Source organism: Peromyscus californicus, unplaced genomic scaffold (genome assembly GCF_007827085.1).
Source record: "Peromyscus californicus insignis strain IS unplaced genomic scaffold, ASM782708v3 Scaffold_4__1_contigs__length_199733344, whole genome shotgun sequence".
Lineage (NCBI taxonomy): Eukaryota > Metazoa > Chordata > Mammalia > Rodentia > Cricetidae > Peromyscus > Peromyscus californicus.
In genome coordinates this window covers 150,019,975-150,046,142 of record NW_026294562.1, presented here as the reverse complement: position 1 = coordinate 150,046,142, position 26,168 = coordinate 150,019,975, and the positions used below count along the sequence as shown (strand labels likewise).

At 48.8% G+C, this 26,168-nt stretch overlaps 1 protein-coding gene across 1 annotated transcript in view; it reads left to right on the top strand.

The window, feature by feature from the left end:
• Nucleotides 1–26,168, top strand: part of Sergef (secretion regulating guanine nucleotide exchange factor) — a 213,104-nt gene that overhangs the window by 30,615 nt on the left and 156,321 nt on the right. Inside the window, 1 exon segment of the mRNA XM_052713154.1 lies at nucleotides 21,474–21,643. Coding sequence (XP_052569114.1) covers nucleotides 21,474–21,643 — 170 coding nt within the window.

The following is a 26,168-nucleotide window of genomic DNA, read 5'->3' as shown; positions in this document are numbered from 1 at the left end:
GTGATTGTGTGGTCGATACAAACAAAGCTGTGAATGGTCCCCGTTAGCTGTAAAATGTCTGCATTAGTGATGCTCACCTGAGGTTGGGATATGTAAGCTGATTCACTCTTTGGTCTTGTTTTTAGAAGAGCTTTTGTTTTAACAGGGTCTGTGGCAAGACAGAAATATGCTGTCTTCTGCACTAAGGGCTCCTCGCCTGGACAGGCCTATGCTACTCCTTGACACACTATGCTCCCTGAAGTCTTTTACCTACATGTGGTGGGCTAGGGGCTTTATTGGACTATTGCGGCTCCCCTGTGGCCTCCTGGGTAACTCTACCTATTGAACTGGACCCACTGTGGTTCTTTCCCAGTCTGTACTTGCATATGTCTTATTTGCTTAATGGCTGGGCTGTAGATTCCAGAAGAACTCATTTTACTCGTGGCTCTACCCTGGCACAGGGGCCGCCACACAGTAGATGTTCAGTAGCTAATTGCCTCGCTGTAGCTCTAAGTTTTGTCCGGTCCCGCCAGGCCTCACAGTCCCATGGCCACTTATGAAATCATCATTCAGAGGCTTATATCAATTACCAATTGTATGGCCTATGGCAGGCTTCTTGCTAGCTAGTTCTTACAACTAAACTCAGTCCATTTCTATAAATCTGTATGTCCGTGTTCTGTGACTTTACCTGCATGCCCATACATGCTGCTCCCTGGATGGCAGGATGGCGTCTCCTCTGCCTTTGCCTTTCTTCTTCCTGTCTCCCTCTTGGATTTCCTGCCTGGCTATAACCTGACTCACCATAGGCCAGTTAATTCTTTATTAACCAATCATAGCAGCACATATTCACAGCATACAGAAAGACATCCCACAGCACCCAGTGAATGAGTAAATGGTAAGAGACACAAAAGCATGGCTTTGATATCAGATGGACCTGGGTTTATGTGTGGCTCTACCCTGTTCCCCCACTTCTCCCCTCTGGTACCCAGTGGATCACCACCATGGTTGCCCTGGTACTTTTATCCTCGTGGTACTGTGACCCTCCCTTTGTTTTATTTGTTTATTTATGTGATAGGGCCACCTGACCTTGAACTTGTGGTCCTCTTTCCTTCTCCTAAGTGCTCCCAGTTTTGGGGGTGCCGGGGAGTGAACCCACAGCTTCACTCACACATGCGAGGCAGGCTTTCTACCAAATGAGCTGTGGATTCTTTAACTAATTCTTCCTCCCATGCGACTAATAAGCTCCATGAGAGCAAGTGATGTGTTTATTTTCGCTTGCCATTGGCCCTTCAATTCTTAGCCCAGCACTTGTCATTTGGGAGGTTGTTAGCCAACATGTGCACATAGATAAGTCGAGCTGCTGCAGACATTTTCCCACACTGGAAGAATGGGGAGGGGAAGTTGCCAACCTGGCATGAGGATTCTGTGTAGTGACATGGTGAAGCACAGGACTGGACCCCCGTCCCCACCTGCTCAGTCACATCAGCTTTCTCTGCCCTTTTGGAAACCTCAGCTCCCCCTGGACTAGCCGTGTTTCCTCTCCGTGAGCAGCGGTCCCTATGAGTGCCTCTGGATAGGAGGAACAGGTTGATTCTGCGTTATCCTGAGGTGTGTGGAGACATCAGTGCTTACAAATGCCAAGTGCCGGCTGCTGGCAATTTGTTAGTATTTCAAGGGAATGCTCTTCACAGGTTCTAAATGTTATTGTGGGGTTGGTCAGAATGTTTAGGGTTCTTGGCTTTCCGGAGGCTGGAAGTTTTCCCTGAACCATGCAGCATCCCAAAGTAGCCTTGTGGTCTCAGAGGGATATGGATTGGAAACATGAAGCCAAGTGCAGAGAATTCTTTGACATTCTTTACTCTTCTGTGTCACCCAAGAAAGACCTGGAGTATCAGGTATTAGAGAGAGTCAGAGATGGAGGAAGCGTCTTCCTCACCCAGAAGGTGAGAAAACTAAAACCAAGCGGAGAAACAAGACTTGGAAGCAGCCCTGGAACCTCAGATCAGTTGTGCTGCCTAGGGCATTTCACCTTTTTCCTTGATGTCCTCCCCAGTCTTAGTAATATTCTTAAGAATTTTTCTTTTAGATTTATTCATTTTTATGTGCAGTGGTGTTTTACCTACATGTATGTGTGTGTGTGTATGTATGTATGTGTGTGTGTACCATGTGTGTGCCTGTGTTCAGAAAAAAGGTTGGATCCTCTCAAAGTAGAGTTATAGATGGTTATGAGCCACTGTGTAGGTGCTAGCAACCAAGCCTGGGTCCTCTGTAAAAGTAGTCAGTGTTCTTTGTTTGCTTTTGGTTTTCTGAAACAGTGTTTCTTTGTGTAACCTTGGTAGTCCTGGAACTAGCTCTGTAGACCAGGCTGGCCTCGAACTCACAGAGATCAGCCTCACAGAGATCCGCCTGCCTCTGCCTCTCAAGTGCTGGGATTAAAGGCGTGCACCACCACAGTCCAGCTGCAGCAAGTGTTCTTGATCACTGAGCCATCTCTCTACCCGCCTCCCCTTAGTAATATTCTTTTAATTGAGATACTTTCCTTATTTCTCTAAAGACAGGAAGCATATGTGGACAGGACCACCTCTTAGCTACTCTCTTAATTCCTTAAGAATTAAGAGAAATTCTTGATCGCATTTGATGTTTGAGCATCAGTGAAATCCAAGCCCACATTGCTTCACACTGAATGGAGTTTATAAATATACCCAATGCTGATTTTTCTGTTTTGGGGCCAAGATCCCTTCTAGAATAGGGATCTTATACATTATTCCTTCTTTGGGGCCATGCATCGTGAAACCTCAGTGGACCTCAGGGAGGTTCTGACCTTATGGGTCTATTTAAAGCAGGTGTTTTGGAATTTGTGATGCTTGGCTTGAGCTTTAGAACTTTGAAAACCCTACAGTTGAGAGTCAAATGGAACCCGGAGGACAGCTTTGAAGTGGGTCATGTGTTTATTACTAAAGCCATTAGCATTTACCCTGAAACTAGCCTGCCCACCGGGGACGAGAATGCGCATTATTTGGCCTCACCTCCCTCCTCAGTTTGGAAATGGGGAGGCTGAGGAACCTGGAAGGGGAGGCACAGGGAATGGGGGAAGGAGTAGGACCAGAACTCAAGCCTCATGACTCTCAGTCAAGTTCTCTTTTGACCCTGTCACTCTTTTCAGAGATGGTGAGATGTGGATGATGTAAATCCAAGAGCCTGGGCAGGCTTGGTTCCTTCCATACAGGAACCTGCACTTCCAGAAAGCCTTGCTTCCCACCGAAGAGCATGCCCTTCTGCAAGTGTATATGTGTGTGGAGCAGAACCTGGGGCAAGGTGTAGGAGGCCATGCCGGGGTTCCCAGAGGCAGTGTTGTTCCCTTCCTGATATTACAACAGCAACTCCATGGGCTGCTGGCTCTGTAAATCACTATGAAGTGTGTTCACAGACATTTTCCCGTTGCAAGTTGGCAAGCTGAGTGTTCTGATCCTAACTTCACAGGTGAGTCTCCGATGGATTGCCTTGCTCCGGTCCATGTGGATGGACAGAGCTTACGCTTGAACTCATTCTTTTTGTCCGCATATATCTCAGAATGCTCTAACTCCGTAACTGAGCTGCTTTTACCCTTCAAAGCAGAGCCATTTTTCTAGCTTTGGCCAGTGGTCCTCTGTCGTCCCAAGCACCCAGGAAGGACATTTAGTTCTCTTGGCTCCTTTAGCATTTGGCTATAGGATGCGACTGTAGGGACACTGTACTCTGCTATGGAATGGAGGGGGCACTGAAGTCCAGAGTTACCTTCAGGAAGCTTGTGGTTGGATGACCAAATTAAATATTTAGTAGACGAGTAAAGAGAGTGTGGCGGGAGGCCAGAGGAGCGGCCGAGACCCCAGGGGCTCTAGGGTTTCAGGAGAGATGGTGTCCAGAGGGAAGGGCAAGCAAGCAGTTGTGGCTGGGCTTTGGGAAGGTCACATTTTAATAGGTGGAGTGTGTACAAGTCTGTTTTTCCTTTCCTCTGGTAAGACTCGGAAGCCCTCTGGCTCCTCTTTACCACGTGCCAGTAGGAGCTCTCAGATATTATGACCTTTGGGGAAATTTTTTTTTTTTTTTACTCTTCTTTATTTTGTGTGTTGGGGACCGCAGGGAGTGCATGTCACAGCATCAGTGTAAAGGCCAGAGGGTAGCTTGCAGGACTCAGTTCTCTCCTTCCACCATGTGGGACCTGGGGACTGACTCAGGTTGAGGTGGTTGGAGATGCCTTTGCCTGCTGAGCCATCTTGCTGATCCTGTTAGGTTTATGGCTGTCCCAGGTCCAAAATTCTATTCCGTGAGAAATGAAACTGGCCTACAGAAATAATCAGCATACAGAGAGATGTTCAGACAGTGATTATCATGCCGTGCACAGCAGCCTGATTTCCAATGACGAAACAAATGATATAATTGGTTAAAAGACCTATGGCATAGCCGTATGCTGGGACATCGTACTGTCATTTAGAGAAGTGTTTTAGAAGGAGGTTTCATGTCAGAGGAAAAGCCTCATACTGTAGTTCCTAATTTTAACTCATGTTTTAAAGAGACTAGGAAGAAACATACCAGTTTATTATCTCTCATGGGCTAGAATAAAGTACATTTTGTTTTCCGTGTGAGCAAGACTCTTAATCTCTCTGGCTCCCTTCCATGTGGCTGGTGAGAGTCTGCAGCCATTGTGACTTTTTAAAAAAGTTTGAATTATACTTTATTATGTATGTCGAGGGGCAGGGGGAGTGCCCACGTGGATGGACAGATGGTACAATCTGATTATATCCTCATAAACACTATTTGAAAGTTAAGATGAAGCGGCTCACCCCTTAGGCCATGGGACTGTCCCCTTACAGTGCAGTATGGCTGTCCTTGACAAGCCTCTCCCCTGGACCTCAGTTGAGAAGTCACGTGGACAAGAGGCAAACAGCTGTATCAGGAGGCGGGAAAGTGGCCTCTATTTTTGGCTCAGTCATGAGTCAGCTTGATCAGCTTGGGCTCTTCTGAACATCCGTGAACCTTTGTTTCCTCATCTGCAGAGGGGAGTTGAAAGTCATAAAAGGTCTCAGTGCTCCAAAGTACATTTGTTCCTGAAGACGGAATTTCTTCACTCCCGAGGAGCCGGCTGAGGGCTTGAGCTGGTTCCTGGATTTGATCTTCCTTGGGCTTGGGCGCCTTTGGCTGAAGGCCAGAGCAGGGTGGGATAGTGGGAGCCTAGCTTGCCAAGCTGGGAGGATGTAAAGACTGCATCTAGCCACTAGAGGGAAGCATTGTTTGATTACATTCCCTGGAGGAGCCTTGGTCTGTGTGTGGGATTCAGAGTCTAGCATTTGAAAGGAAAAGTACTTTGGAAAGCACTCTACGAAATGTAAATACATTGTAGATGTGAGGTGAGAGAGGTAAGGATAGCCAAGTGGTCTATGTAAAGACACACATTGCTTTTTTAGCCTGCATTATAAAGCACAGAAGATGGCCGCAGGCAGAGCCAAGGGTTTGAGAAGTAGGCCCTCTAAAGAGCAGGCGCGTCCTGTGACCCCAAGGGATCTAGCAGCGTACCCTTCCAGAGCTCCCCTCTGGCCGGGTGCAGTGAGGCCTGGAGTCAGAGAACAATAGATGTGGTCCTGACCATAGCAGCTCATGTCTGGAGTGTGCGGTGGAGGGCAGGAACGATGCACACATGCATGGCTGCTCCTATCTTTCTTCTCCCAGCTGATGTCTACCTAGTCTAGGACCTAGCTTGTGGTGGGGCCCTGGGACTGTCCCAGGAAGCCCCTGTGATGTTCTTGCCATCATCCCTCCACGGTCCCCGGATGACAGTGTTTTCCAGTGAGTTTCCAGGTAGTGCCCCTTACTCATGGTGTTATTTCTCTGGGTTTGCAAGCAGTCCTGACAGCTTGTTTCCTTCCTTCCCCAGCGCTGGGCTAACTTTGGTTTTGATTTGGAAATGCCCACTCACCCTAAACATTGTGGGGAAGCGGAATTGTGTGCTGTCCCGGGAGCCAGGCAGCTGGGCAACCTGGGGCAGGCCACTCCTCTCTCTTCAGAGAGATCAGTCTCCAGCTGCAGCTGTATCATCTCTGCTAGAGGTGAAAACCCAGCATTGGTTTTTGTTCTTGTGTTTGCCAAGGGATACCCATCGATCTGTGGTCTGGAACAGCGCAGGGCGTGTCCACCTGAAGCTGAAGCAAGAGCCACCTTTGGAGTAGGTATGCTCATCCAAGGGGCTTGTTCCAGGGCTTGGCTAAAGCCGAGGGCAGCAGGGCCTTCGGGCCACCAGATGGCAGCAAAGGGCAGGCCTTGGAGGCAAGGAAGCTGGGGACAGCATTCGGAGTCAGCATTAGCAAGGTCAGAGCTGAGGCCACCTCAAGTCCTTGCTAATCTTTGCTTATGAAAGGAACTGAGGTTGGGGTGACCTCTTTAGCTTGCTGCTCTATAGGAGAACCAGAGATTGGATCTGAGCCCGAGATGGTGGGGACAATATAGACGGAGATTTCTTTGGCTCTTGATCCCCACTCTACTACGCACAGCAAGACTCTGCTCCATTCTGACCAGTCTTTCTCTCATTACTTCTCTTCCCAGCAGGCTGTGTTGTGGATGAACTTTGGGGCTGTCCTTCAGCACCCAATGCCCAAGAGACAGCTCGTTGCAAGGCCTTACTGGAGATAGGCTGCAGAGAGTAACACCCAAGAGGGTGAGGCTGGGGGAGGGACCAGGCACCCTTCATGCACTGCCCAGTTCTGGCTTGCCGCTTGCAGATTTCTTTTGGTCTCCTGAGTAAGGATCCTTGCCCCCGCACTCCAGATGCAGTCCAGGGCTTGGTGGGGTTGAGCGGCCTTTCTACAATAGCATCGTCATTACTTAAGAAACGAAGCTGTTTGATCTCACTTCATGGCTTGTTATTTCCCCTCAGTGCGATCTCCCTGGGTGTATAGCAAATGGTCATCTTCATTTAGGTGACTGGATGGCTTAGAAATAGCAACTTATTTCCCACAGTCCAGAGTCTTAACAGTCTTGCCAAAGTGCTGACAGAGTCCTCTCTGAGTCTACTTTCCTGGTTCGTAGGCAGCCATTTCTTTCCCCTGACGTTGCCGAGGAAAGAGCACTGATTCTGGTCATGCCCCAGGCACCTTGCACAGGCTCCGCTTCCTTACACCGTCACGTTAGGCGTCAGGATTTCAACCTGGTTTAGGAGGATGCCGGCATTCAGCCTCTCACGGTTTCCTAGATGGAAGCCGGAGCTGGTGGAAGAAGGAGAGTTGTGGTAAGGCCATCAGCCCCAGGAAGGGCTCAGAGGTCACTGGCAGAGGGTTTGGGAGCCATTCAAGGAACGCTCCTCTTTCCTGGTGAGGATTGATTTGTTCCAGGAGCTCTCAAAGTGAGCATTAAGTGGCCAGGCTGTAATTTTGTCGTCTTTTTTAGGTTCTTGACACATGACACCGTGCTTTGCCCTTTCTTGGAGACCTTGCCTGTCCCTCTGGAGCTCTCTGTAATCAGTGACAGCCAGTTCCTTAAAGTGTCCTCAGTGTGTGCCAAGAGGACAGTGGCCCAGTTTGAAGAATCTTGGAGGAATCGGCTCTTTTTCAATCTGAGAATGACTTTATCTTAGGAAGCTCTGAGGAGCAAGCTCCAAGTTCCAGTCTGCAGTTGCTGGCGCCCTGGGCAAGTCATTTAATCTCTCTGGGCCTGCATTTCTCTGCCTGTAAAAGGAAAGCAGCCATGATCACTAACTTCTTTGCCTCACAGGGGTGTGCTGTTCGTTCATTCATAGTCTCTTCCTGCATCCATCCCCTCACACAAATACTTACATTGACTTAGGCTGGGAGGGCATTCCAGGCAGGCAGAAGATGGACAACTGCTGGGTGTGGGCCAGGCAAGGTGAGAAGGTCACTAGACACATCGGGGTGTGGTGGAGTGTGTCCTCGTGCTGCGAGGAGACGGTAGGGGTTCCTGTGAGGAGTGGGGTCTATGATAATCAGGAATCGCACAAGGAAGGGCCCTGACTCTGTGACTCTTACAGGTTCTTCTGCCCAGGCCTCATCCTTGCTCTCTGCTTCAAGTCTTAGGTGCACTGGACTCTTAGGGGAGCCCTTTCCCCTAAAGTGGGGTAGCCATTAGTATCCATGACACAGGCTGGGACTGGAATCACCTGACTCCCTGGACTATCGTTGTCCTCTGGTCATTTAGCAAGCTATCACATTACCTCTCATTTCAAAAATTACGTTTTATTATTTTGTGTGTGTGGTGTGTGCTCTGTGTGTGTGTGTGTGTGTGTGTGTGTGTGTGTGTGTGTGTGTGTCTGTGTCTGTCTGTCTGTCTTTCCTTCTACAGTATGACTCCTTGGGATCAAATTCATGTCCTCAGACTCGGCAGCAGGTGCTTTTACCCACCGAGCCTTCTCACCGGAGCCTCTGAAGCATCTAGTAAGGACTTGAAAATGAGCGTCTCTAGGGCTTCTCCCAGCAGCTCCCTGAAGAGGTAGAGGTGTGTGAGAAGAGATCCCTCATTTATCAAGAAGGTCAGTCATTTGGTAGGATTTACATCCAACATCTCTGTCCCATTTGACGGGAGAGGAACTAGAGGGAGGGTCAGAGGAAGGGGTCACCTCTCCTGGTTACTGGACCTCATTTTGCTCAGTGTCAACGCTGAGGGTCACCATCATCTTCACAACTGTGAGGGCCGGACAAGGTGCTGCTTGCGAAGGGCCCGTGTGCTCTCCAGGGCCAGTTCCCAGCCATACTTTTATGAGTCCACTGGGGCCTCCCTGCCTGGTTGATGGAAGGCTCTGACCTTTTGCTTCTTCTCTGCACATCCCTCTTTCCCATCTGCCACTGCTCAAGGTGTAAGCTTGTTTATTTATTTAGCTTGTTTATTTATTTGCCATTTTGGTGAAAATATAGAATTTTTATGGTCCGAGGATCCATCTCGCTCTCTCTCTCTTTTAATTTGAAAAAAAAAAAAAAAACAGAGGCCTAGGGAAAAGATGGCTTGTCCCCATGTTCCCACAGCTAAGGGACAGCAGAGCCAGGATTAGAACCCAGTGGCCCTTGTCCAACACCTCTGTGCTCTCCACATTGCCCCTTTACAGGGAGGCTTCAAATGCTTTGTCTCCTTTCTGGAGGCGGAGGAAGAATCTAGTTTAATAAACTTCATTATCCCAGCCCTTATGTAACAATGCTGTTTCCGGGTCCTGGCAGATGGCCCGTAGTAACAGCACCTCACTGATTTGGTTGGAGCTGAGCCTGTGACAGGAAAACTCCGGAATAGCAGGTACCTCTCTCAGTCCGCAGGCACGGAGAAGTCATCCTCCCTGAGGAAGCCACCGCAGCCCCAAAGGTGGCCACCAGGTGAGACAGTCTAAAACGGTGCCCGGATTTTACACAAGTTGTACCAGTGATTTGGAGGTTCTTGGCAGGTTGGCTGCTGGTAAAGGAGGTTTATCCTGAGGCCTGAGGGACAAATGGGACCAGAGAGCAGAGCAGATCAACAAGGGAGGGCAGGCTGCCCCACCATGGACCTTCAGACAAGCCCTATGAGTGTAGTGCTGTGCTGGGCACGCTACCCACCAGCCCACGGTGGGCCTCTATCCCAGCCTCTCCCAAGCCCCTTCTTTGAAATGTCTGGAGCTCCAGAGCTTCTAGTGGGTCTTTACACACAGTGGGTTCTCAGTGGCCCGTGTGGTGATGCCCATTGCTGCCCCTGCTGAGGCAAGTCCCCCAGGCCACTGACAGTGGCTGACTGCCTTGCTGCTCAGCTCTGTTGAGCCTGTACTACATCTTTTATACTCATCTCTCTTAGAGAACCCAGGACAGTTGTCCAAGGTTGAGGTTAGAATAACTTAAAGAGGCACCATATGAAGTCCTATCCACAGAAGTTCTCACTGGTTGATCACAAATTGGCATCCCAAGATGGGTTCCTCCCTCTCTCTGTTCTTACCTTGGGGAATTTTTGCACACTCAAACAATGGGCACCATCATTGTCTTCCCAATGGGAAGATCCTAATTAGGTCTCTCATTTATAGAAAGCCCGTCCTTGGGGAAGCTGGGGGGATAGGTAATGTATCTAGGGGGATCTCTTGAGTTTTCAGAAGTGCGATGCTGATCCTCACACAGTGGGTGTATGCTCTGTAGCCTTCACCGGCTCTAGCCCACTCTTCCCTTGTACAAAACGAGGCCTCCGGCTGGGCTGTGTGGAGAGCTGTGTGATTTCGCTGGAGGACCACCAGCTCTTTTCTGCATGCCCAGGCTGCAGCCTCCCAGCTCTAACCTTCAGCTGTGGCACTGTGAGTCCCTGTCATTAGTGGAGATAATGGCGTCCCTGGCAGCTGGGCACAGTTCTTGGCCATTTTTCTTTCCTTTGCTCTCACTTTTTTTTTAAACTTCAGAGATGAAAACTGCTGATAGGGTATTTCTAACGGACAAAGACTGAGGGTGATGCCCAGGGCTGGGGGCATGCCTGGGTGTGGAGAGGATAGCTTGCAAAGGGTTGAAGGGGAGAGTATGTGTCTTTCCATTGTGCAGTCCCTGGGCCTCCCAAGTAGCCGTTCTTAGGACACGGGCAGTGAGTGGGGACACATGGATCTCACCTCCCTGCTCTTCTCTGCCAAGAAGACCAGGAGTCTCCCTGGGAATGGACTGAGGTATGAGAGCGTGGAGAGACTGACTGGCAGTTTTCTCTGAAGCTCTGGACAGCATGTGCTGGGACTCAGGGCAGCCTTGGTTCTCCTCTTAGATTTGCCCGGTTTGACCTTGGGAAAACTCGTGGCTTCCTTCCTGGGCTGACTGGGTAGGGAGTGCTCTGAGGTCCCTTCTTGCGTGATGGTGTGTTAGGCTGGGCTAACAGTGAAGAACTTTGAGCCTTGCCCCCATGAGCCCTTGAGAATTCCAAACCAGTAGCTCTTTATCAGATGAGCGGGGCTCTGTCCTTGGATGGACTCCCTCCCATGGGCTCCATACCTGTTCTCCGAAGCCCTCTTCCAGTCTACTTTCATGGTTAGTGGGGAGGCCGCTGGGAAGCAGCAGCGGACTGGGGCCCTGGCCCTGGCTCTGCCAGCACATCCCGTGTCCTTGGAGACTCCTTCACTTCCTTAGTCTCAGCTTCTCTTTCTCAAAGATCAAGTGCCGAGCCTCAAAGCCTCCTGCCTTCAGCGCTCGGGATGCCCCCCCCCCCTCCTCGAGCTTTGCTGGGGTGTGATTCTTAGCTGCAGAAGCCCTGAGGGTATAGTTTCCTTTCATGCTGGGAGGGAGAGAAGCAAGATTATTTTTTTTAATTACACAGCTAAGATTAGGCAGCAATCTACATTTTAAAGTGTTATTAATAAGAATCTAAAAGTGTTGGAAAGAAGCTGTGGTGTTTGAATATGGAATGAGTTGGGAAACATCTGCAGAGGCACTAGCCTCAATCAGGGCATTTTCTTCTGGTGCTAAGTGGCTTCTAGGTGTGGCCAGCAGATTCATGTGCTGTTGTACCGCTACCCTTGACCCCCAAGGATCAGGAAGCCCAAGGACCTAGTAAAGACTTCACAGAGCTTGATGACCTGACTTCTGTTTATTGGCTGCCTTTTATCATGGGCCTCAGAGGTAACTGTTACTGCTATATGGATTGGCTGAGGCTTCCAAGTTTAGGTCTCTTCCTTAAAGAAAGGTGGCATTTGAACACTACAGAATGTTTGATCATGTGATACGCTACCAATATTCACAATTTTTATGTCAACTAGACAAGCAATTTTTAAAGAAGAGAGAAGGAAGAAGAGGAAGAAGAGGAACAGGATGGAGGAAGAGGGAGGAGGGAGGAGGTCAGAAAATGTGGTTTGCTGTAGGAGAAGCCCAAGCAGGCAGCCAGAAGTTGGTGCCTGTGCTGGGGTTCCTCAAGCTGCCTGCTCGCTGTTCCCACCTTATTTCTTACTAGTTCATAAAATAATTCCCTATATGCATGTTTTGTGGATTTAACTGTGGCTCTTCCACTGGAATAGGAGCTCCGTGAGGGGAGTAAGTTTTGTTTGTTCAGTGCAGCACTTGGTATGGAGGAAGTGTTTATTCCGTATCATCATTCAGGGGATACAGTCCATCGTGGTGGGGGATGGCATGGTGGCTGAAGTGGCTGGGTCTGTACTATGAGATGCTTTCAGCACCATTACATCTCTGTGGACCAGGAAGCAGAGAGCTCAGGCCAAGAGTCAGGCAGTGCTTTTCCCCTCGAGGCCTGCAGCTCAGTAACCCATTTCCTTTACCTCAGTCAAATCTCTAAAGCATCACAACCTTCCGAGACACGGAAGATCAAGTGTTCAAACACATGCGTCTTTGGGGACATTGCACATTCCAGCCCGACCAGAAGGCAAGCCACTAAATGAGTTAGGATTGGAGGTTCCTCAGAGGCCTTCCACCAGCCTGAAGCTTTGTTCTTTCCTGGTTTTTGTTCGGGACCCTGCATGTGGCATTTGGGCCTGCAACCCAGTCTGGTCCATCCTGACTTCTGATTCGGTGGCTACTGAAGCCAATGGTGAAAATGGAGTAGCTTTCTGTAATGCCTGTGTGTTGTGGGACTCTGCTCTTTGCCATATGGGCTAAGAATGAAGATCACTCCCTAGCCTGGCTCCCTTTGCGCCTCTAGCCAAGGTGTGTGTCTTTGGGACTCTGAATGACCTGAGAAGAGGCAGTATACCTAATGAAAAGTGAAGCGGGGTCAGATGGGCCTGTGTGTCCTCGTAGGGCAGCGACTAAGGACACTGCCTTGGCTGCCAGGTGACTGGTCCCATCCTCACGTTGCCATGACAGCTGCTGGCTCTGAGTCTAAGACCAAACCTCTGTCTGGGTATTTATTTTTTTGTCTCAGATTTGAGGGTCAGCCTGCTCGTTGGGTACCTCTGTGGGTTAACTGTGACAATCTGTATAATGACGGTATGTAGTAAATGCCTTCAAAATATTTGATTTAATATCCTGATGCTTCCCCATTTGCTAGCTGTGTGATTTGATCAGGTCATGTAACCTGTGTGACCTGTTTGTGAAGTGGGAGTGGCAGCTATCACCAAAGCAGATCCAGAGTTATCATCTCACGTAGCCCAGGCTGGCCTCAAACCACTGTGTAACCTAGAATGGTTGAGTTTCTGCTCCTCATGCCCTTGCCTCCCTTGTGCTGGGATTACAGACATGCCCCGCTTTTATGTGATGTAGGGATCAAACTGAGAGCCTCATGCATGCTAGGCAAGCACTCTACCAACAGCTCCCCCCCTCCCCCAGCCCAAGAGTCCATTCCTGATAAGTGAATTCTCCCCACGATGTCATCTTCTCATGTCGTCTCTGCAGGGTTGCCTTTCCTTTGCAGTTGAGAAAACCACGAACAAAAGTTGTATTCTTGTATTAACCTCTCTTATGTCAGATTGTTCATAATGTGACTTTGGAAATTTTACTAAAATTAGGGTTTATCGTTGTCTCAATTTTTATTTGATTTGTCAACTATATAGATGGCCTTTAAAATTAGAGTGAGTGTCTCATTTTATGACGCTGATCAGACCGAAGAGTCTCAGGGTGTCAATAAAATGAAGCAGGACATCACTCGTTTGACCCTGAAGAATTTTAGCCATCACTATTGAAGTTTTATATTTGCATATGTCTGAGAAGTTATCTGTTTGAGCCCTCTTCATTTCACGGGTGGAAAGTCGGGCTTTAGAGAGAAGGGACCTTTTCCAGGGCTTCGGATTCTGGTCTCGTGAGTCATTGGCCAAAGCTCCCTCCCCTCTGGTGCCCTCCCTCCCCTCCCCTCCCTTTCCCTGCCCTCCCCTCTGTTGCCCTCCCCTCTGATCTCATCCCTCCGTCCCCTTTCTCCTTCCCTCTTCTCTCCAGCTCACCTTGCTCCCCAGCTCTTCTGTTTTCCCAGCTTTAGCTGATCTGTATCAGGGGCCTCTGGTGTGCCACTTGCTATGTTGAATCTGAAAGAGAGAGACAGACAGAGAGAGAGAGAGAGAGAGAGAGAGAGAGAGAGAGAGAGAGAGAGCACATGAGCAATCCAAAGTCCTATGATGGAGCCTTCAGTGTTCTTCATGATCGTTAGTGGCTTTGTCTCTAAGTCTTGCTTAAGGGGTGGGGTTGGCTAAGAAGACAGGAGGAACTACTAGCAACTGTGGGTGTGACCATGGGCATCCTTGATGGGCTGTGTCACTCAGTTTGGGAGGGTAATAGTGGCACTGGCTCCTATTGCCTTATTACAGCTGCTCTAGTCACTTCGATTGCTGTGAAGAACACCATGACCTTGGCAACTATTGTAAGAGAAAGTATTTAATTGGGGGCTGGCTTACAGTTTCAGAGCTTTGGTTCATTATCATCATGGCTGGGAGCATGGTGGCAGGCAGGCAGGCAGGCAGGCAGGTGCTAGAGCAGTAACTGAGAACTGCATCCCTGACTAGCAGGTAGAGAGAGAGACTCTGGGCTTGGCGTGGCCTTTTGAAACCTCACAGCACTCCCACCCCGCCACAGTGACACACTTCCTCCAACAAGGCCACACCTCTGAATCCTTCAAAAATGTTCCACTCCCGGGTGACTAAGCATTCAAATATTTGAGCCTGTGGGGGCTATTCCTGCTCAAATCACCACAACCACCATGGGCCTGCCTGATTCATACAAAAGTGCCGTTGAAGTAGTTCTTCAAGGGGATGCTGTTATGATAATTCTGTAGATGATTCTTAGGGATAACATGCAAAGCTCAGTGGAGGTGAAGGAGCCGTGCGGAGTGCAGAGATGGTTAGGTTCCCTTAGGAAGCAGGTATTTCTTGAGTACTGACTCTGTGCCGATCTCTATCAGCATGGAGCTGGTTTCTAGAGGAGACAGGCATTAACCCAACAGCTCTTCTAATGCATGCACATTTCTTTGTTAAGATAAATGCTCTCAAAGTCCTGAGCGGGGCTCTCCAGGTTATTGCAAGGACACATCTGGTTTGGGTTAAGGGGTGAAGGTGAGTAGGAGTTGAGCAGGTGAGTGGGGTTCAGATATAACTTGGGAGACAGGAGGAGCATAGAGGGTGGAGGCCTGTGGAAAACATCAGGGCACACGGGATGGAAGCCGTTTAGCTTGCCTGCTGGCACCTGAACCCTTCTTCCTCTGCGCCTAACCCGGGGAGATGATGCTGGGTGACTCTTAGGTGACTGGGATAAAACACTGTTACATAAACAACTCAAAGGAGAAAGGCTTTATTTTAGCTCACAGTTCAAATTACAGACCACCATGGGGATGTCAAGGCAACAGACACTTGAAGCAGCTGGTCACATGACATCTACAATCAGGAAACAGATTGCTGTCCCCATTTGATGTAACCTAGGAAAAGGCCAAGCTCAGTTAAGACAGAAGAGCAGAGAATGAGTTTAACACCCTTATCCTCCTCCCAAGGGCTCAGACACATAAGTCACCAGAAAACGGCAATTACCACCAGAGCAAATTCCCAGGCTGACAGCGACTTTCCTAGGTGTACATCCAAAAGGCCTCATCGCTTCCTGGAGTAATAGGATTGGGAGGGTTGAAGAGAGAGGTTGGGAGGCCTATGTCTCTGTCTGGCCCATGGATTTTCCTTTGGCTAATGTCAAGTTGTTGTCATCAGTGGTGGTCTGTTCCCTTTTGGGACAGAGTATTAAGAAAATGTGGGCCGGGCGGTGGTAGCGCACGCCTTTAATCCCAGCACTCGGGAGGCAGAGGCAGGTGGATCTCTGTGAGTTCGAGGCCAGCCTGGACTACAGAGTGAGTTCCAGGAAAGGCGCAAAGCTACACAGAGAAACCCTGTCTCAAAAAACCAAAAAAAAAAAAAAAAAAAAGAGAGAGAGAGAGAGAGAAAATGTGGATGTTCTTCTCACCCTCTTTCTGTCACTTAAGATCCCCTTCCCTGGAAGGAGCTCCATTGTGTTGCTATGTTCCTGGCAGCAGCCACAGCACCCGCTGTGACCGTGGGGCAGAGAGTGGGGGGTGGGCGGGGTGGGGTGGTGATGACAGAGCTTTACCACCCCCTCCTGACTACAGAGGGCTCCCCATCCCTCAGCATTTTTGTTTGTTTTGAGACAGGATCTCAATGGGTAGCCCTGGCTGCTCTGGAACTCACTATGTAGACTGGCCTGGCCTCAGACTCACAGATCTGGCCACCTCTGCCGTCCCAGTGCTGGAATTGAAAGGCATGCACCTCCACACCTTACCACCACCCTCCAGCTTTGTGCCTGCTTGTCTTTCTCCCTCTTAAGAGTATGTGATATTTGATGAAATGTTTGCAAAAGGTCTCGGGACAGTTAAATGACTTGATAATGAAGTCGTTTTTATGACCTTTATAGGTCCGACCCTTGTTCTTGCATCTCTGCACCTTCTCCTACTTTTAATGCCCCACTGCCTCCCACCAGTCCTGAAATGCTGACGTTTCAGTGTGCCGGTTATCTCCTCCTCTTTCCCTTCCTCTTTGCCTTCTAGTGTGGGGTCAAGCCATGCCAGTTCTTCTCTTTCTCCTCCTTTCCCTGTGGTTTCCCTTAGGCCCTGGTGTATCCTAGGCTCTGTTTCTAGGCTGGTTTCCTTTTTTTACTTAACACCCCCGAGGTTCGGGCAGCGTGTCCCTGTCAGTACATCTCTGTCTCCCTCTCAGCTGGGTGGAGGACCAGACACTGTGCACTAAGCATGTAGACACGATGCACTTAGAGCAGTGCCCAGCGTGCTATAGGTGCCATAGAAGTGTAGATGCCAACTGTCATCTCGACGTGGACAGTCGGCTGCCAAAGGTTTCCCAGCCAGACATTCTTTCAGGAGTCCCCATACCTGCTTTAGGTCCGTAGTCTGCCCAGGTCTAGTTGCAGTGGTTTCTACAGTAAGTGTGAGGGACCAGGGTGTGATGTGAATCTTGCCACTTCTTTTCGAGTTTTCTCATGTTCTTTTAAATTTTCTGCTTTTTGAGTCCATTTTATTCTCTTTATGTACATGCACATACCTACACAGGGTCTACACTGTAGCTCAGGTGAGCCTGTGACTCCCTGTGCAGCCCACCCAAGCTTGCCTCTACCTTAGACCAATCCCCCCTGGCTGCAAATACAGGGGTCAGCCACCATGCTGGGCTTATCTTGTATATTTTTAAATAAGGACATAGCCACAATTTATAAATGGTGAGACACAAGTGTACATTTTAATAAAATAACGTAAAGTACGTATGTTGGCTGAAAAGCCTTATCACTGATAAAGGGTGGCGAGACTGAGTTTAGGGACTCCTTATTCTTTCTCTGTGCCCAGGTGAGCCTGGCAGTCCTGTAGCCCAGACTGTCCTGGGCTCCTGCTCCTGCTCCACACGGGGCCTGTGGATTTCTCTGCATCGCATTGCTTATCTCTTTCTTGTTCCTCCAGATCCTCCTCATTCTCTAGCTTCCTTTCTTACCCAGAAGTTCACCTTAAATGGCTTTTATCCCATTGCCAGAGACAGTTCCAAGTCCCAGCTTGAATGGGGTCCTCCCTGGATGTTCTCTGCAGGACTTAGGCTCGCTCGGCCCCTGCTGTTTTCTGCGTGCTTGTCTGCGTGTTGAGTCTTCCATGGCCACGCCTTTAAAGCAGCTCTCACCCGCCGACTTCGTTTTGAACTGTTTTGGCATTTCTCTCTCATGTATCATTTATCTGTAGACACATACCTACACTTTTTAAATGACATTAATATACCTTTTTTTTTAATCACCATGATATATAATTCTTTACTCTAAGGAAAATGTTCATTTGTTAACTCCGTGATCCGATCTCCTTGTATTTGGCAGTGAGCTTCAGCTTGGGGCACATGTCTGTCTGCTGCACACTGATGAGATTTGTGTGTGTGTGTGTGTGTGTGTGTGTGTGTGTGTGTGTGTGTGTGTGTGTGTAGATTGCTTTCTTTTACTCTCGGTAACATAAAGTCACAGTTTAAGTGTTAAATGCAGCTAGAGTCCTGAGTTCTGCATGGTGTTCTGGGAGGGCCTGCTGGCGGGAGGAGCTGTGAGGCACACAGAGCAGGGCCCTGCCTCCTTGCATGTGGACATCATTGTTGTAGACACCATCAGACTCGGGGTCAGAGGGTAGACATCCTTTAAAAAAATCTTAGTGTGTGGCACGCTCGCATGCGTATGTGTGAGTGCTATGTGGTGCAGGTGCCTCTAGAGGTCAGAAGAGAGCATTAGATCATTTGGAGCTGGATGTACAGGTGGTTGTGAGTCACCTGATGTGGGTGCTAGGAACCAAGTGCTCTTAACCACCGGGCCATCTCTGCCTGCCCCGTTGGTTTAAGCCTTGATACTATCACCCGCTGTTTGGATTCAATTAATTTCTTTGACTTCTCAGGTCATTTAATTATCTTGGTAATCTAAGTCAGAGTCACGAGGCGTCATTGGGCTAGTGTTTTAGGACAGTGCTTTCTCCCTAGAAGGCTGCCCCTACTGTCTCTTTAACAGAGGAGCCCACTCCTTCCCTTGTGAACCCTTTGATACAGTGTTTTTAGTAAAAACAGACCCAGAGGAGGGTGTACTAAGCTTAGGTTTGAGGATGTTGGGTTGGCCTGCTTTCTGCCTTGTCTCTTCTAGAATGTCTGTGGCTTCCCCAGAGAGTATAAAGATTAATTAGTTAATGTTTGTAAAGTGCTTTAAGGTGGAAAGTGCTATGTAAGTGGAATGGTTGAATTGCCATTGGAGATGTAATAATGATGGCACCATAGTCTGGCAGTCTTGCCTGTCTCAGACATCAATAATCAATAGCAGAAAGTTCTAAGATGTTTTACTTGATTTGAAAGAAAGGATTCAGTGTGCCGTTATGATAACGCAGTTCTTTCTGTGGTCCTGCAGATAGCCGTTTGCTGCTGCTTCTCAGCTGAGGAATGCTGGAGTCCTTTAGGAAGCAATAGTTGGGCTTGGGGCAGGGAGATGGCTTCATCAGTAAGGTGCTTGCTCTGAGAGCATGAGGGCCTGAGTTTGATCCCTCTGAAAAAAAGCCAGGCACAATGGTGTATGCCTGTAGTTCCAGTGCTGGAGAGACAGAGATAGGAGGACACTTGGCCAGTTCTAGCCAAACTGGCCAGCCCCGGGTTTAGTGGGAGACTCTGACTCAAAAAAATAAGGTAGAGAGCAACCGAGGAAGATGCTGGATGTGCCCCCCCCACACACACACACAGTGGTCATCTTCAGGACTTTCCTGCTAAGGCAGTCCGATTATAAATTCTGACCAGCTTAGATAGAGGGGCAGCTGGCCAACTGGGCACAGACTATTTCCAGTCTAATGCACGTAAGTGAAGGAGGAGGATTTTATGATTCTACAGTGACTGGAACCATAACGGCTGAAGAGGTGCAGCATCTGTGTGCCCCTGACCGGGCCACCTCTCTGAGCTTGCTTTTCTTAACTGTTAGATGGCAGCGTGGCAGTTAGGGAATACAAAGGTGGTGAGTTTCATCTTTTCTGGGAAAGTTGAGGGTTCAGGAAAGGGTTCTTAGGTATACCAACAGTCTATGTCTAGGTTGAGTGGAGCTGTAATTGCCCGGTTACGAAGGGCAGCTGGAGTGGTAGTTCACTGGGTTAGGAAACGGTAGGTGCCTGCAGCAAAAGGAATATCACATGGATACACAGGGACCAGTGCTCCCAGTGCCCCATTCCCAAATGCATAGTGTTCCCAGTACCCTGTGGTCTGTGCAGGCTTGCTTCCTGTCTTAGTCAGTGTTCCATTGTTGTGAAGAGGCACCATGACCATGGCAACTCTTATAAAGGAAAGTGTTTAAATGGGGTGCTTACAGTTCAGAGGTTTAGTAGACTCATTGTCATCATGGTGGGAAGCATGGTAGGACACAAGCAGATATGGTGCTGGAGAAGTAGCTGAGAGTTCTACATCTGGATCAGCAAGAAGCAGGAAGAGAGAGACACTGGGCCTGGCTTAAGCATCTGAAACCTCAAAGCCTGCCTCCACTGACACACTTCTTCCAACAAGGCTACAACTCCTAATAGTGCCATTCCCTGGTGACCAAGCATTCAAATATAGGAGCCTATGAGGGCCATTCCTGTTCGAACCACCACAGTCCCTATCCTAGGAAGCCTGGAAGTCGTATTTCTGTGTATCTGCCTTAGTGTCTGCCAGCAGGCTGAACCTAAGAACGTACCCCTGCAGAGCCCCATATGTCTCTGCTCTCTTGACATTTCTGCCATCATCTCGGGCTGTTTCTTAGCTGACACTGGAAGCCATATGTTTCGTGTGGGGCCAGATGAAGCTTTGATACCAAACACAGTAACTTTGTCTTGGATTTAATATGCATTACGTGGTGTTTTGTTTCTTAAGCAGAGTTTTTCTTTGTTAAAATAAACACAGATAAAGAATTTATATGGCGCACATGGTTATGCATATTTATTGCAGAGAATCTGTTAATAATCTATGCCTCGTCGGATTTTGCAATTCTGTTGGAATAACAAAGGCAGCACTTGGTACAACTGAATGAATTTGGTGCGATCTCTGTTATCCGGGGAACGAAAGGCCGTTGCTCCTTTTCCAAACCCCATTTCCTCCTGTCATCTGCCCCATTGGCTGGCTTCCCACACGGGGCTGGGGAACTGAAGGCATTTCTGGCTCCAAATGGCTCTACAATTTTCTCCTCTCACTCTCTTCCTTCTAGCACACAGATACGTTTGCCTTGGACTGTCAGGATTGCTCCTTTGGGTAAGGAAGGAGTCCTTCTGTTACCAGGAGGAGCAAACAAGAAACCAGCATTGAGTTAGGGGGAAAGCTCGAAGAGATTTGAGGAATGGGAATCTTCAGTCAGGACACAAGGCCCCTGGATTGGGTAGGAGGGAGGAGAGTTGAGACCAGGCATCTGGGCAAAGCAGAAGGAGGGGGTGGTGGGTCTGGGAGAGAGTGGGTGGGCCACCAGCATGGCTGGCATTTACCCATGAAGTCATCTCTATGCAAGAGTATCATAGGCTTGAGACTCTCCTCTGATTCTGGCTCTGCTGTTCTCGACTTGTTGGTTCTTGGGGGAGTCCTTTAGCTTCTTCGAACCTCAATTTCCACTTACGTGAACAGATGAAAATTCAAGGTTTCCTTCTTTTCTTAAAAAAAAAAAAATCTGTATGTATGTGTGTGCGCGCATGTGCACACGCATGCACATGCATGTTTGTGAGAGTGTGGGCCCATGTGTGCCATGGTTACAGGACAGTCTCGGGTGGCCTTCCCCTTCTCCCTGGTTTGAGGCAGTCTCTTGTTTACTGCTGTGTGTGCCAGGCTACCTGGCCTGTAGGCTTCCGAGCACTCCCCTTCTTTGCCTCCCATGTCTCCTTAGGAGTGCTGGGATTGCAGATGTGAACTCCCTCATCTGATTCTACATAGGTTCTGGGGATCTGAACTCAGGTCCTCATACTCATGATGAGGAATCTGAGCCATCCCCTCAGCCCAATGCTCATGTTCTTTATTGGAACATAATGAAATAAACATTCACAATTTTACTAGTAACCCATTGCTTACCCTTGAGAGCATCTCTGGAGAATGTAGCCTTCATTCAAATCATGTTTATTTGCAGAAACTGGCAAGGTGTTTACCTGGGGCCGAGCAGACTATGGCCAGCTAGGGAGGAGGTTGGAGTCTTCTGAAGAAGACCAGAAACCTGGCGAGCAAGACTCATCATTCACCTTCTGGAGGCCACAGAGCAGTGTGCCCTCACCTCTGCATTGCCTGACAGGAGCAGCCAAGGTAAGTGGAGACTTCCCACAGAGGCAGTGTGGTGCTTTCCTTGTCTCACAGTGAAGTGTTTCCTGAGGGCCTACTGTGCGCCAGGTGTTAATGATCTGTTCATATAGGAATCTGAAGGGGTCCTTGTTCACAAGAACCTGGTTTAATATGGTAGAAAAGTTGGGTTTTGGTTTCCTAGGTGTCCATCACCATAATGCAGACTGTGTAACTCATTTAAGGAGGTTCAGAGTCCAGTATTCCAGGTCTCCTGGCAGGAGAACTTAAATTCAGTTGGAGGGATTGGCTTGGATTTGAGAATGACGTGGGTTTGAGTATGCCCCGAGGGATGGATGGGACTCGAGCAAGCATTTGGAAGAGAGAGGGGGACTTTTAGGGACGTAACAGCTTGAACAGAGTCGTATGGGGTGGGATGTGAGGAAACATATGGGGCTGCTAACAGTTAAATTGGCTCGGGCTTGGAGCCCTGAGGAGGTAATGTCAGAGTTGGAGAGTGGCTCCTCCAACCGAGGAGGCCTTAAATGTGAGCTAAATATTCTGCACCTCTGTTTATATTTCCCAGTGAAGAAAACATTGTCGTCCACTTGCTTATTCAAGCCATTTTGGTTCTCTGGAATGTCCTGAAGTTCTCCATTTAAGGCAGGAATCTTAATTTCTCCAGGGTGTATGTTTCTGTCACTAAATTTTACTTTACTGGTGTCTTTTTGTTGGTTTGTTTTCCAACATAATGTTTTTATTGAATATTTGGGAATTTCACATCATGCACCCCAATCATTCACATCCTAGTCCTCCTAGGTCTGCCCCCACCCCTGCAACTCCTACCCCACCCCTGCGACCAACACCCCCCCCCACACGCGCATGCACGTCTTCCCACCTCCCCCCCAAAAAAATGAGAAACAATAGCAACAACAAAGAACAAATCCAATTTGTGTTTCCCATATACTCAACTAGAGCATGGTCAGACTCCCAGTGGGCAGCCCCTTAAAGAAATCTGAGTTCAAAACTGAGTCCTAGGGGATTTAGAAGAATGGACATTAAGAACCGTGTCTCTGAACTAGAGTTAGTTTAATGAAGGAATTCAGTCTTCATTCAGAGTCTATCAGAAAAATTAATAAACTAGTAAGACTTCTGTAATTAGCACGAGGCTAATTACAACCCTCTCTACACCTGGAGGGCTTCCCCTCCGCAGGGCCACCTGGCTACCTCCTTCTGGGTTTGTAGGATGGTTCTGTTTATTCTTCACATCCTACCCGTCATTCTCCTGAGCCCTTCCTCGGTGCAAGCTTGAGGCTTTCCTTTTCTTTCTTCGTCTCCCTTGACTGATAAATAGCACCATAAAGACAGTGTGTACACAGCAATAATAGTAATCCCACTTTCAGTCTCCACCCTAATAAAGTGCATTATTTTTGCAGGTGCATGAGTTCATACCTGTAAAAGGTCATAGAGCTAGTATTTGAGATTCCGGTCTTTGTTTACTACAAATGCTGTTTCGTTTCCTCTTGGTCTTAGCATGATTATTTAAAACAACTACAAAGAGCCAGTGAGATGGCTCTGTATGTAAAGAAGCCTGCCACCAAGGCTTGCTGACCTGAGTTTGATCCCCAAAATCCACATAGTGGAAGGAGGGAACTGACTCCCTCAAATTGTCCTCCGACTTCCATTCATGGGCTCTAACGTACAGGTGACCACACACACACACACACACACACACACACACACACACACACGCACACAATGAATAGACTTTCACAGAAGTTTTTTTTAAAGGCTGTCAAACATTACTGACTAGAAGGTTCTGAGACTTTGTAAACCATTCTTCAGACAGTAATTTCCTTTTTTATTTTATTTATTTGTTCGCGTTACTACCATTGAACTGTGCTGTAAAAGGTGGTTGAACTGCTTCCTTAAGACAGACTCTTGGGGGTGAAGTTCCAGGGCAACAGCCTTGAGCATCTCTGTGATGTCTACTGGACTTCTCTAGGTTCTGTTTGGCTGTGCGTGAGTGAGTGAGAGAATGGAGTCTTTAACCTCGTCTGCGTAGTGTGTTCAGCTGCAGAGGGCCTGGTGCATAGTGGGGTGGTCTTTGGCATTCCTTATCCCTCTTGTATTGTTTGAAATTTTGGGTGGCCCAGTAGCAAAGGTACTGGAGCCTCATCCGTGTCTCTGTCTCTGTTCTGCTGGCAAGATGCAGGTCATAGTTCCGGAGGGGGACCTTACACAGGGTGTTGGTGAGGATAGCATGCACAGTTCTTGGCAGGCAGTGGGGATTTAGTTACCTTCTCTTCTGCAAGAGGCATCCCATGACCTGGGGTGGCCCAGTGTGCCACGCTGCTGTGGACACAGACAGTACCAACATGGCCCTTGTGAACCTGATAGGACTTGACTGGGTACAGGTACTGGGGTTGAACCTAGGGCCTTGTTGTGCTTGTACGTGCTAGGCAGGTGCTCTGCCACTGAGCTATATCTCCAGTCCTTTTTTTTTTTTTTTTCTCACTTTTTATTTTGAGATAGTTTCTCACCAAGTTGTCTCTACAGGCCTTGAACTCATGATTCTCCTGCCTTGGCCTTTTAAAGAGCTGAGATTGTAGGCCTGCGCCACCAGGCCCAACAGGTGTGACTTTTAGGAGCAAGATAAGGGATGGGCCTGAATCCTCGCCCCCTTAGCAGCTTCATTGGGAGCTCTCTTCTCTGCTCCAGGCTCTGGGGCTGATGTGTGTCCTCAGGTCCTTATGCAGGTTCAGGCTACCACATGCTTGTAAACTGGGTTTGTGTTGTCTCCTGTCCATGCCTACGTCTGGCTTCTTTAGCGTCTGTTTGCCAGAGGCCCAGGGAGAGTGAGGTTGCTAGGCTGGTAGAGGCTGGTAGGTTTGGGGCAGATTTGTCTTAGAGAAGACAAAAGCCATACGAAGCTAGATGCTACCATGGTCAGGGACTTGGATGGGGTGGGGATGTAGGGACATCTGGAGAGGCATGAGCATCCTGGGGTAAGCTGACAATTCCTGACCTTAAGGGATCTAACTGTGGCACACACAGCTGACCACTGCCTTTAATTTCCATAAATTACTCTTCATGTCCAAAGGGTAAGAGGAAAGAGTGAGTTGTGTGTGCTGAGGCCTCAGAGACCTGAAGAGAAGGATCTAGAACAAGAGCCCAGTCCGGAGGGGAAGCATGGGCAGGTGGAGCTGAACTACAGGATAACCTTCTTTTTTGGAGCAAGCACAAGTGAACACACAGTTGCTAGAAATTCTTACGGGCCAGTGTGCTGGATGCTTAATGGGTGCGTCTCATCTTCATAGTGAGTCTGCGCATACTAGTCAAAGCTTTATGAATAAGGAGTGCAAGGCCCAGGATGGGGTCTTAAAAGTAGAGCAGGACTCAAGGTGCCAGCGACACTTGCATCCCTTCTCTTCATGTGAAGCACATCCTTTTAACATGAGCCCTTTCCTGGATGGAAGTTTCTGCAGTCTGGGTGGCAGAGCCTCTCAATACCCTGAAGTCTAGATTCTTTTATTCTGAGTGATGTCTCCTCTGGGGATGGAGTTTACTTGAGATTACAGTCTGGGTGGACTTCCTTTAACATGGTGAGGTTGCGTGTCTCCCCCACTATCTGTTTTTACATTCTGGTTCTCTCTAGCCGCCTTTGGCCAACTCCAGGGTTGCACAGTGGTCAGGACTCGCCTCCATGCGCACATCAGCACAGTGCATGAGCGACTTTGTTTGCTTGAGACTGAGTACACATCACAGCGGCCTTTTGCTTCCTAAGCCCCAAGTGGGATGTTGCCCATTTCCCATGGGCACTGGCTCTGACCTGCACCCCAAGGTGGAACCCTGTATTTCACAGTTGGGGAGAAGTACTTGGGCTCACTTAGCGGGTGCATAGGGGCCTCGGCAGCTGGAGTTGATAACCTGGCTTGCCTTTGGGGACCTGGGGTAAGAACCAGACTGTGGCTTAGTGTTGGGTCTTACTCTGCCCTCCCTGACTGTGCATTTGGGTAAGTTCTTTTCCTCCTGTGGTCTTAGTTTCCCAGGATGTGGGTTGGTCCAGATGATTCTGACAGGTTCTGTAGATCTAAGAGTCTCTTTCATCTCTTTCTCTTATTTCTTGGCTGTGATACTCCTGAAGCTCATGATGACTTTGGCTTCTGGTGCTCCTGAGTTTTGAAGCCCAGGTCACTAATCCCAAGCTGCAGCTCGACCCTGGCAGACCTGGGGATGCTAGTTCCTCTAGAAGCTCTGGGCTTCAGTGCCACGCTGGCTTGCTTTGTCTCTGTGGCCTCTCCCATTGTTTCCGGTCCGGTTGGGCTGAAGGACCTAAGCCGATGCTCTGCTGCCCATGCAGCCCTCAGAAGGGCACCTGCTCTGTCCTGTTTGGTGCCTTCTCTCTCTGCGTGCTCTACCCAGGGCTTGCAGCTCTGCTTTGGCTTCTATGCCTGTGCTTTGTTGTTATGCCCTGTGCAAACCCAGGGACCCTGCCCTTCTGGGGTCCTGGTTAGCACCCCCGTGCATGCGTGCATGCATGCGTATGTTC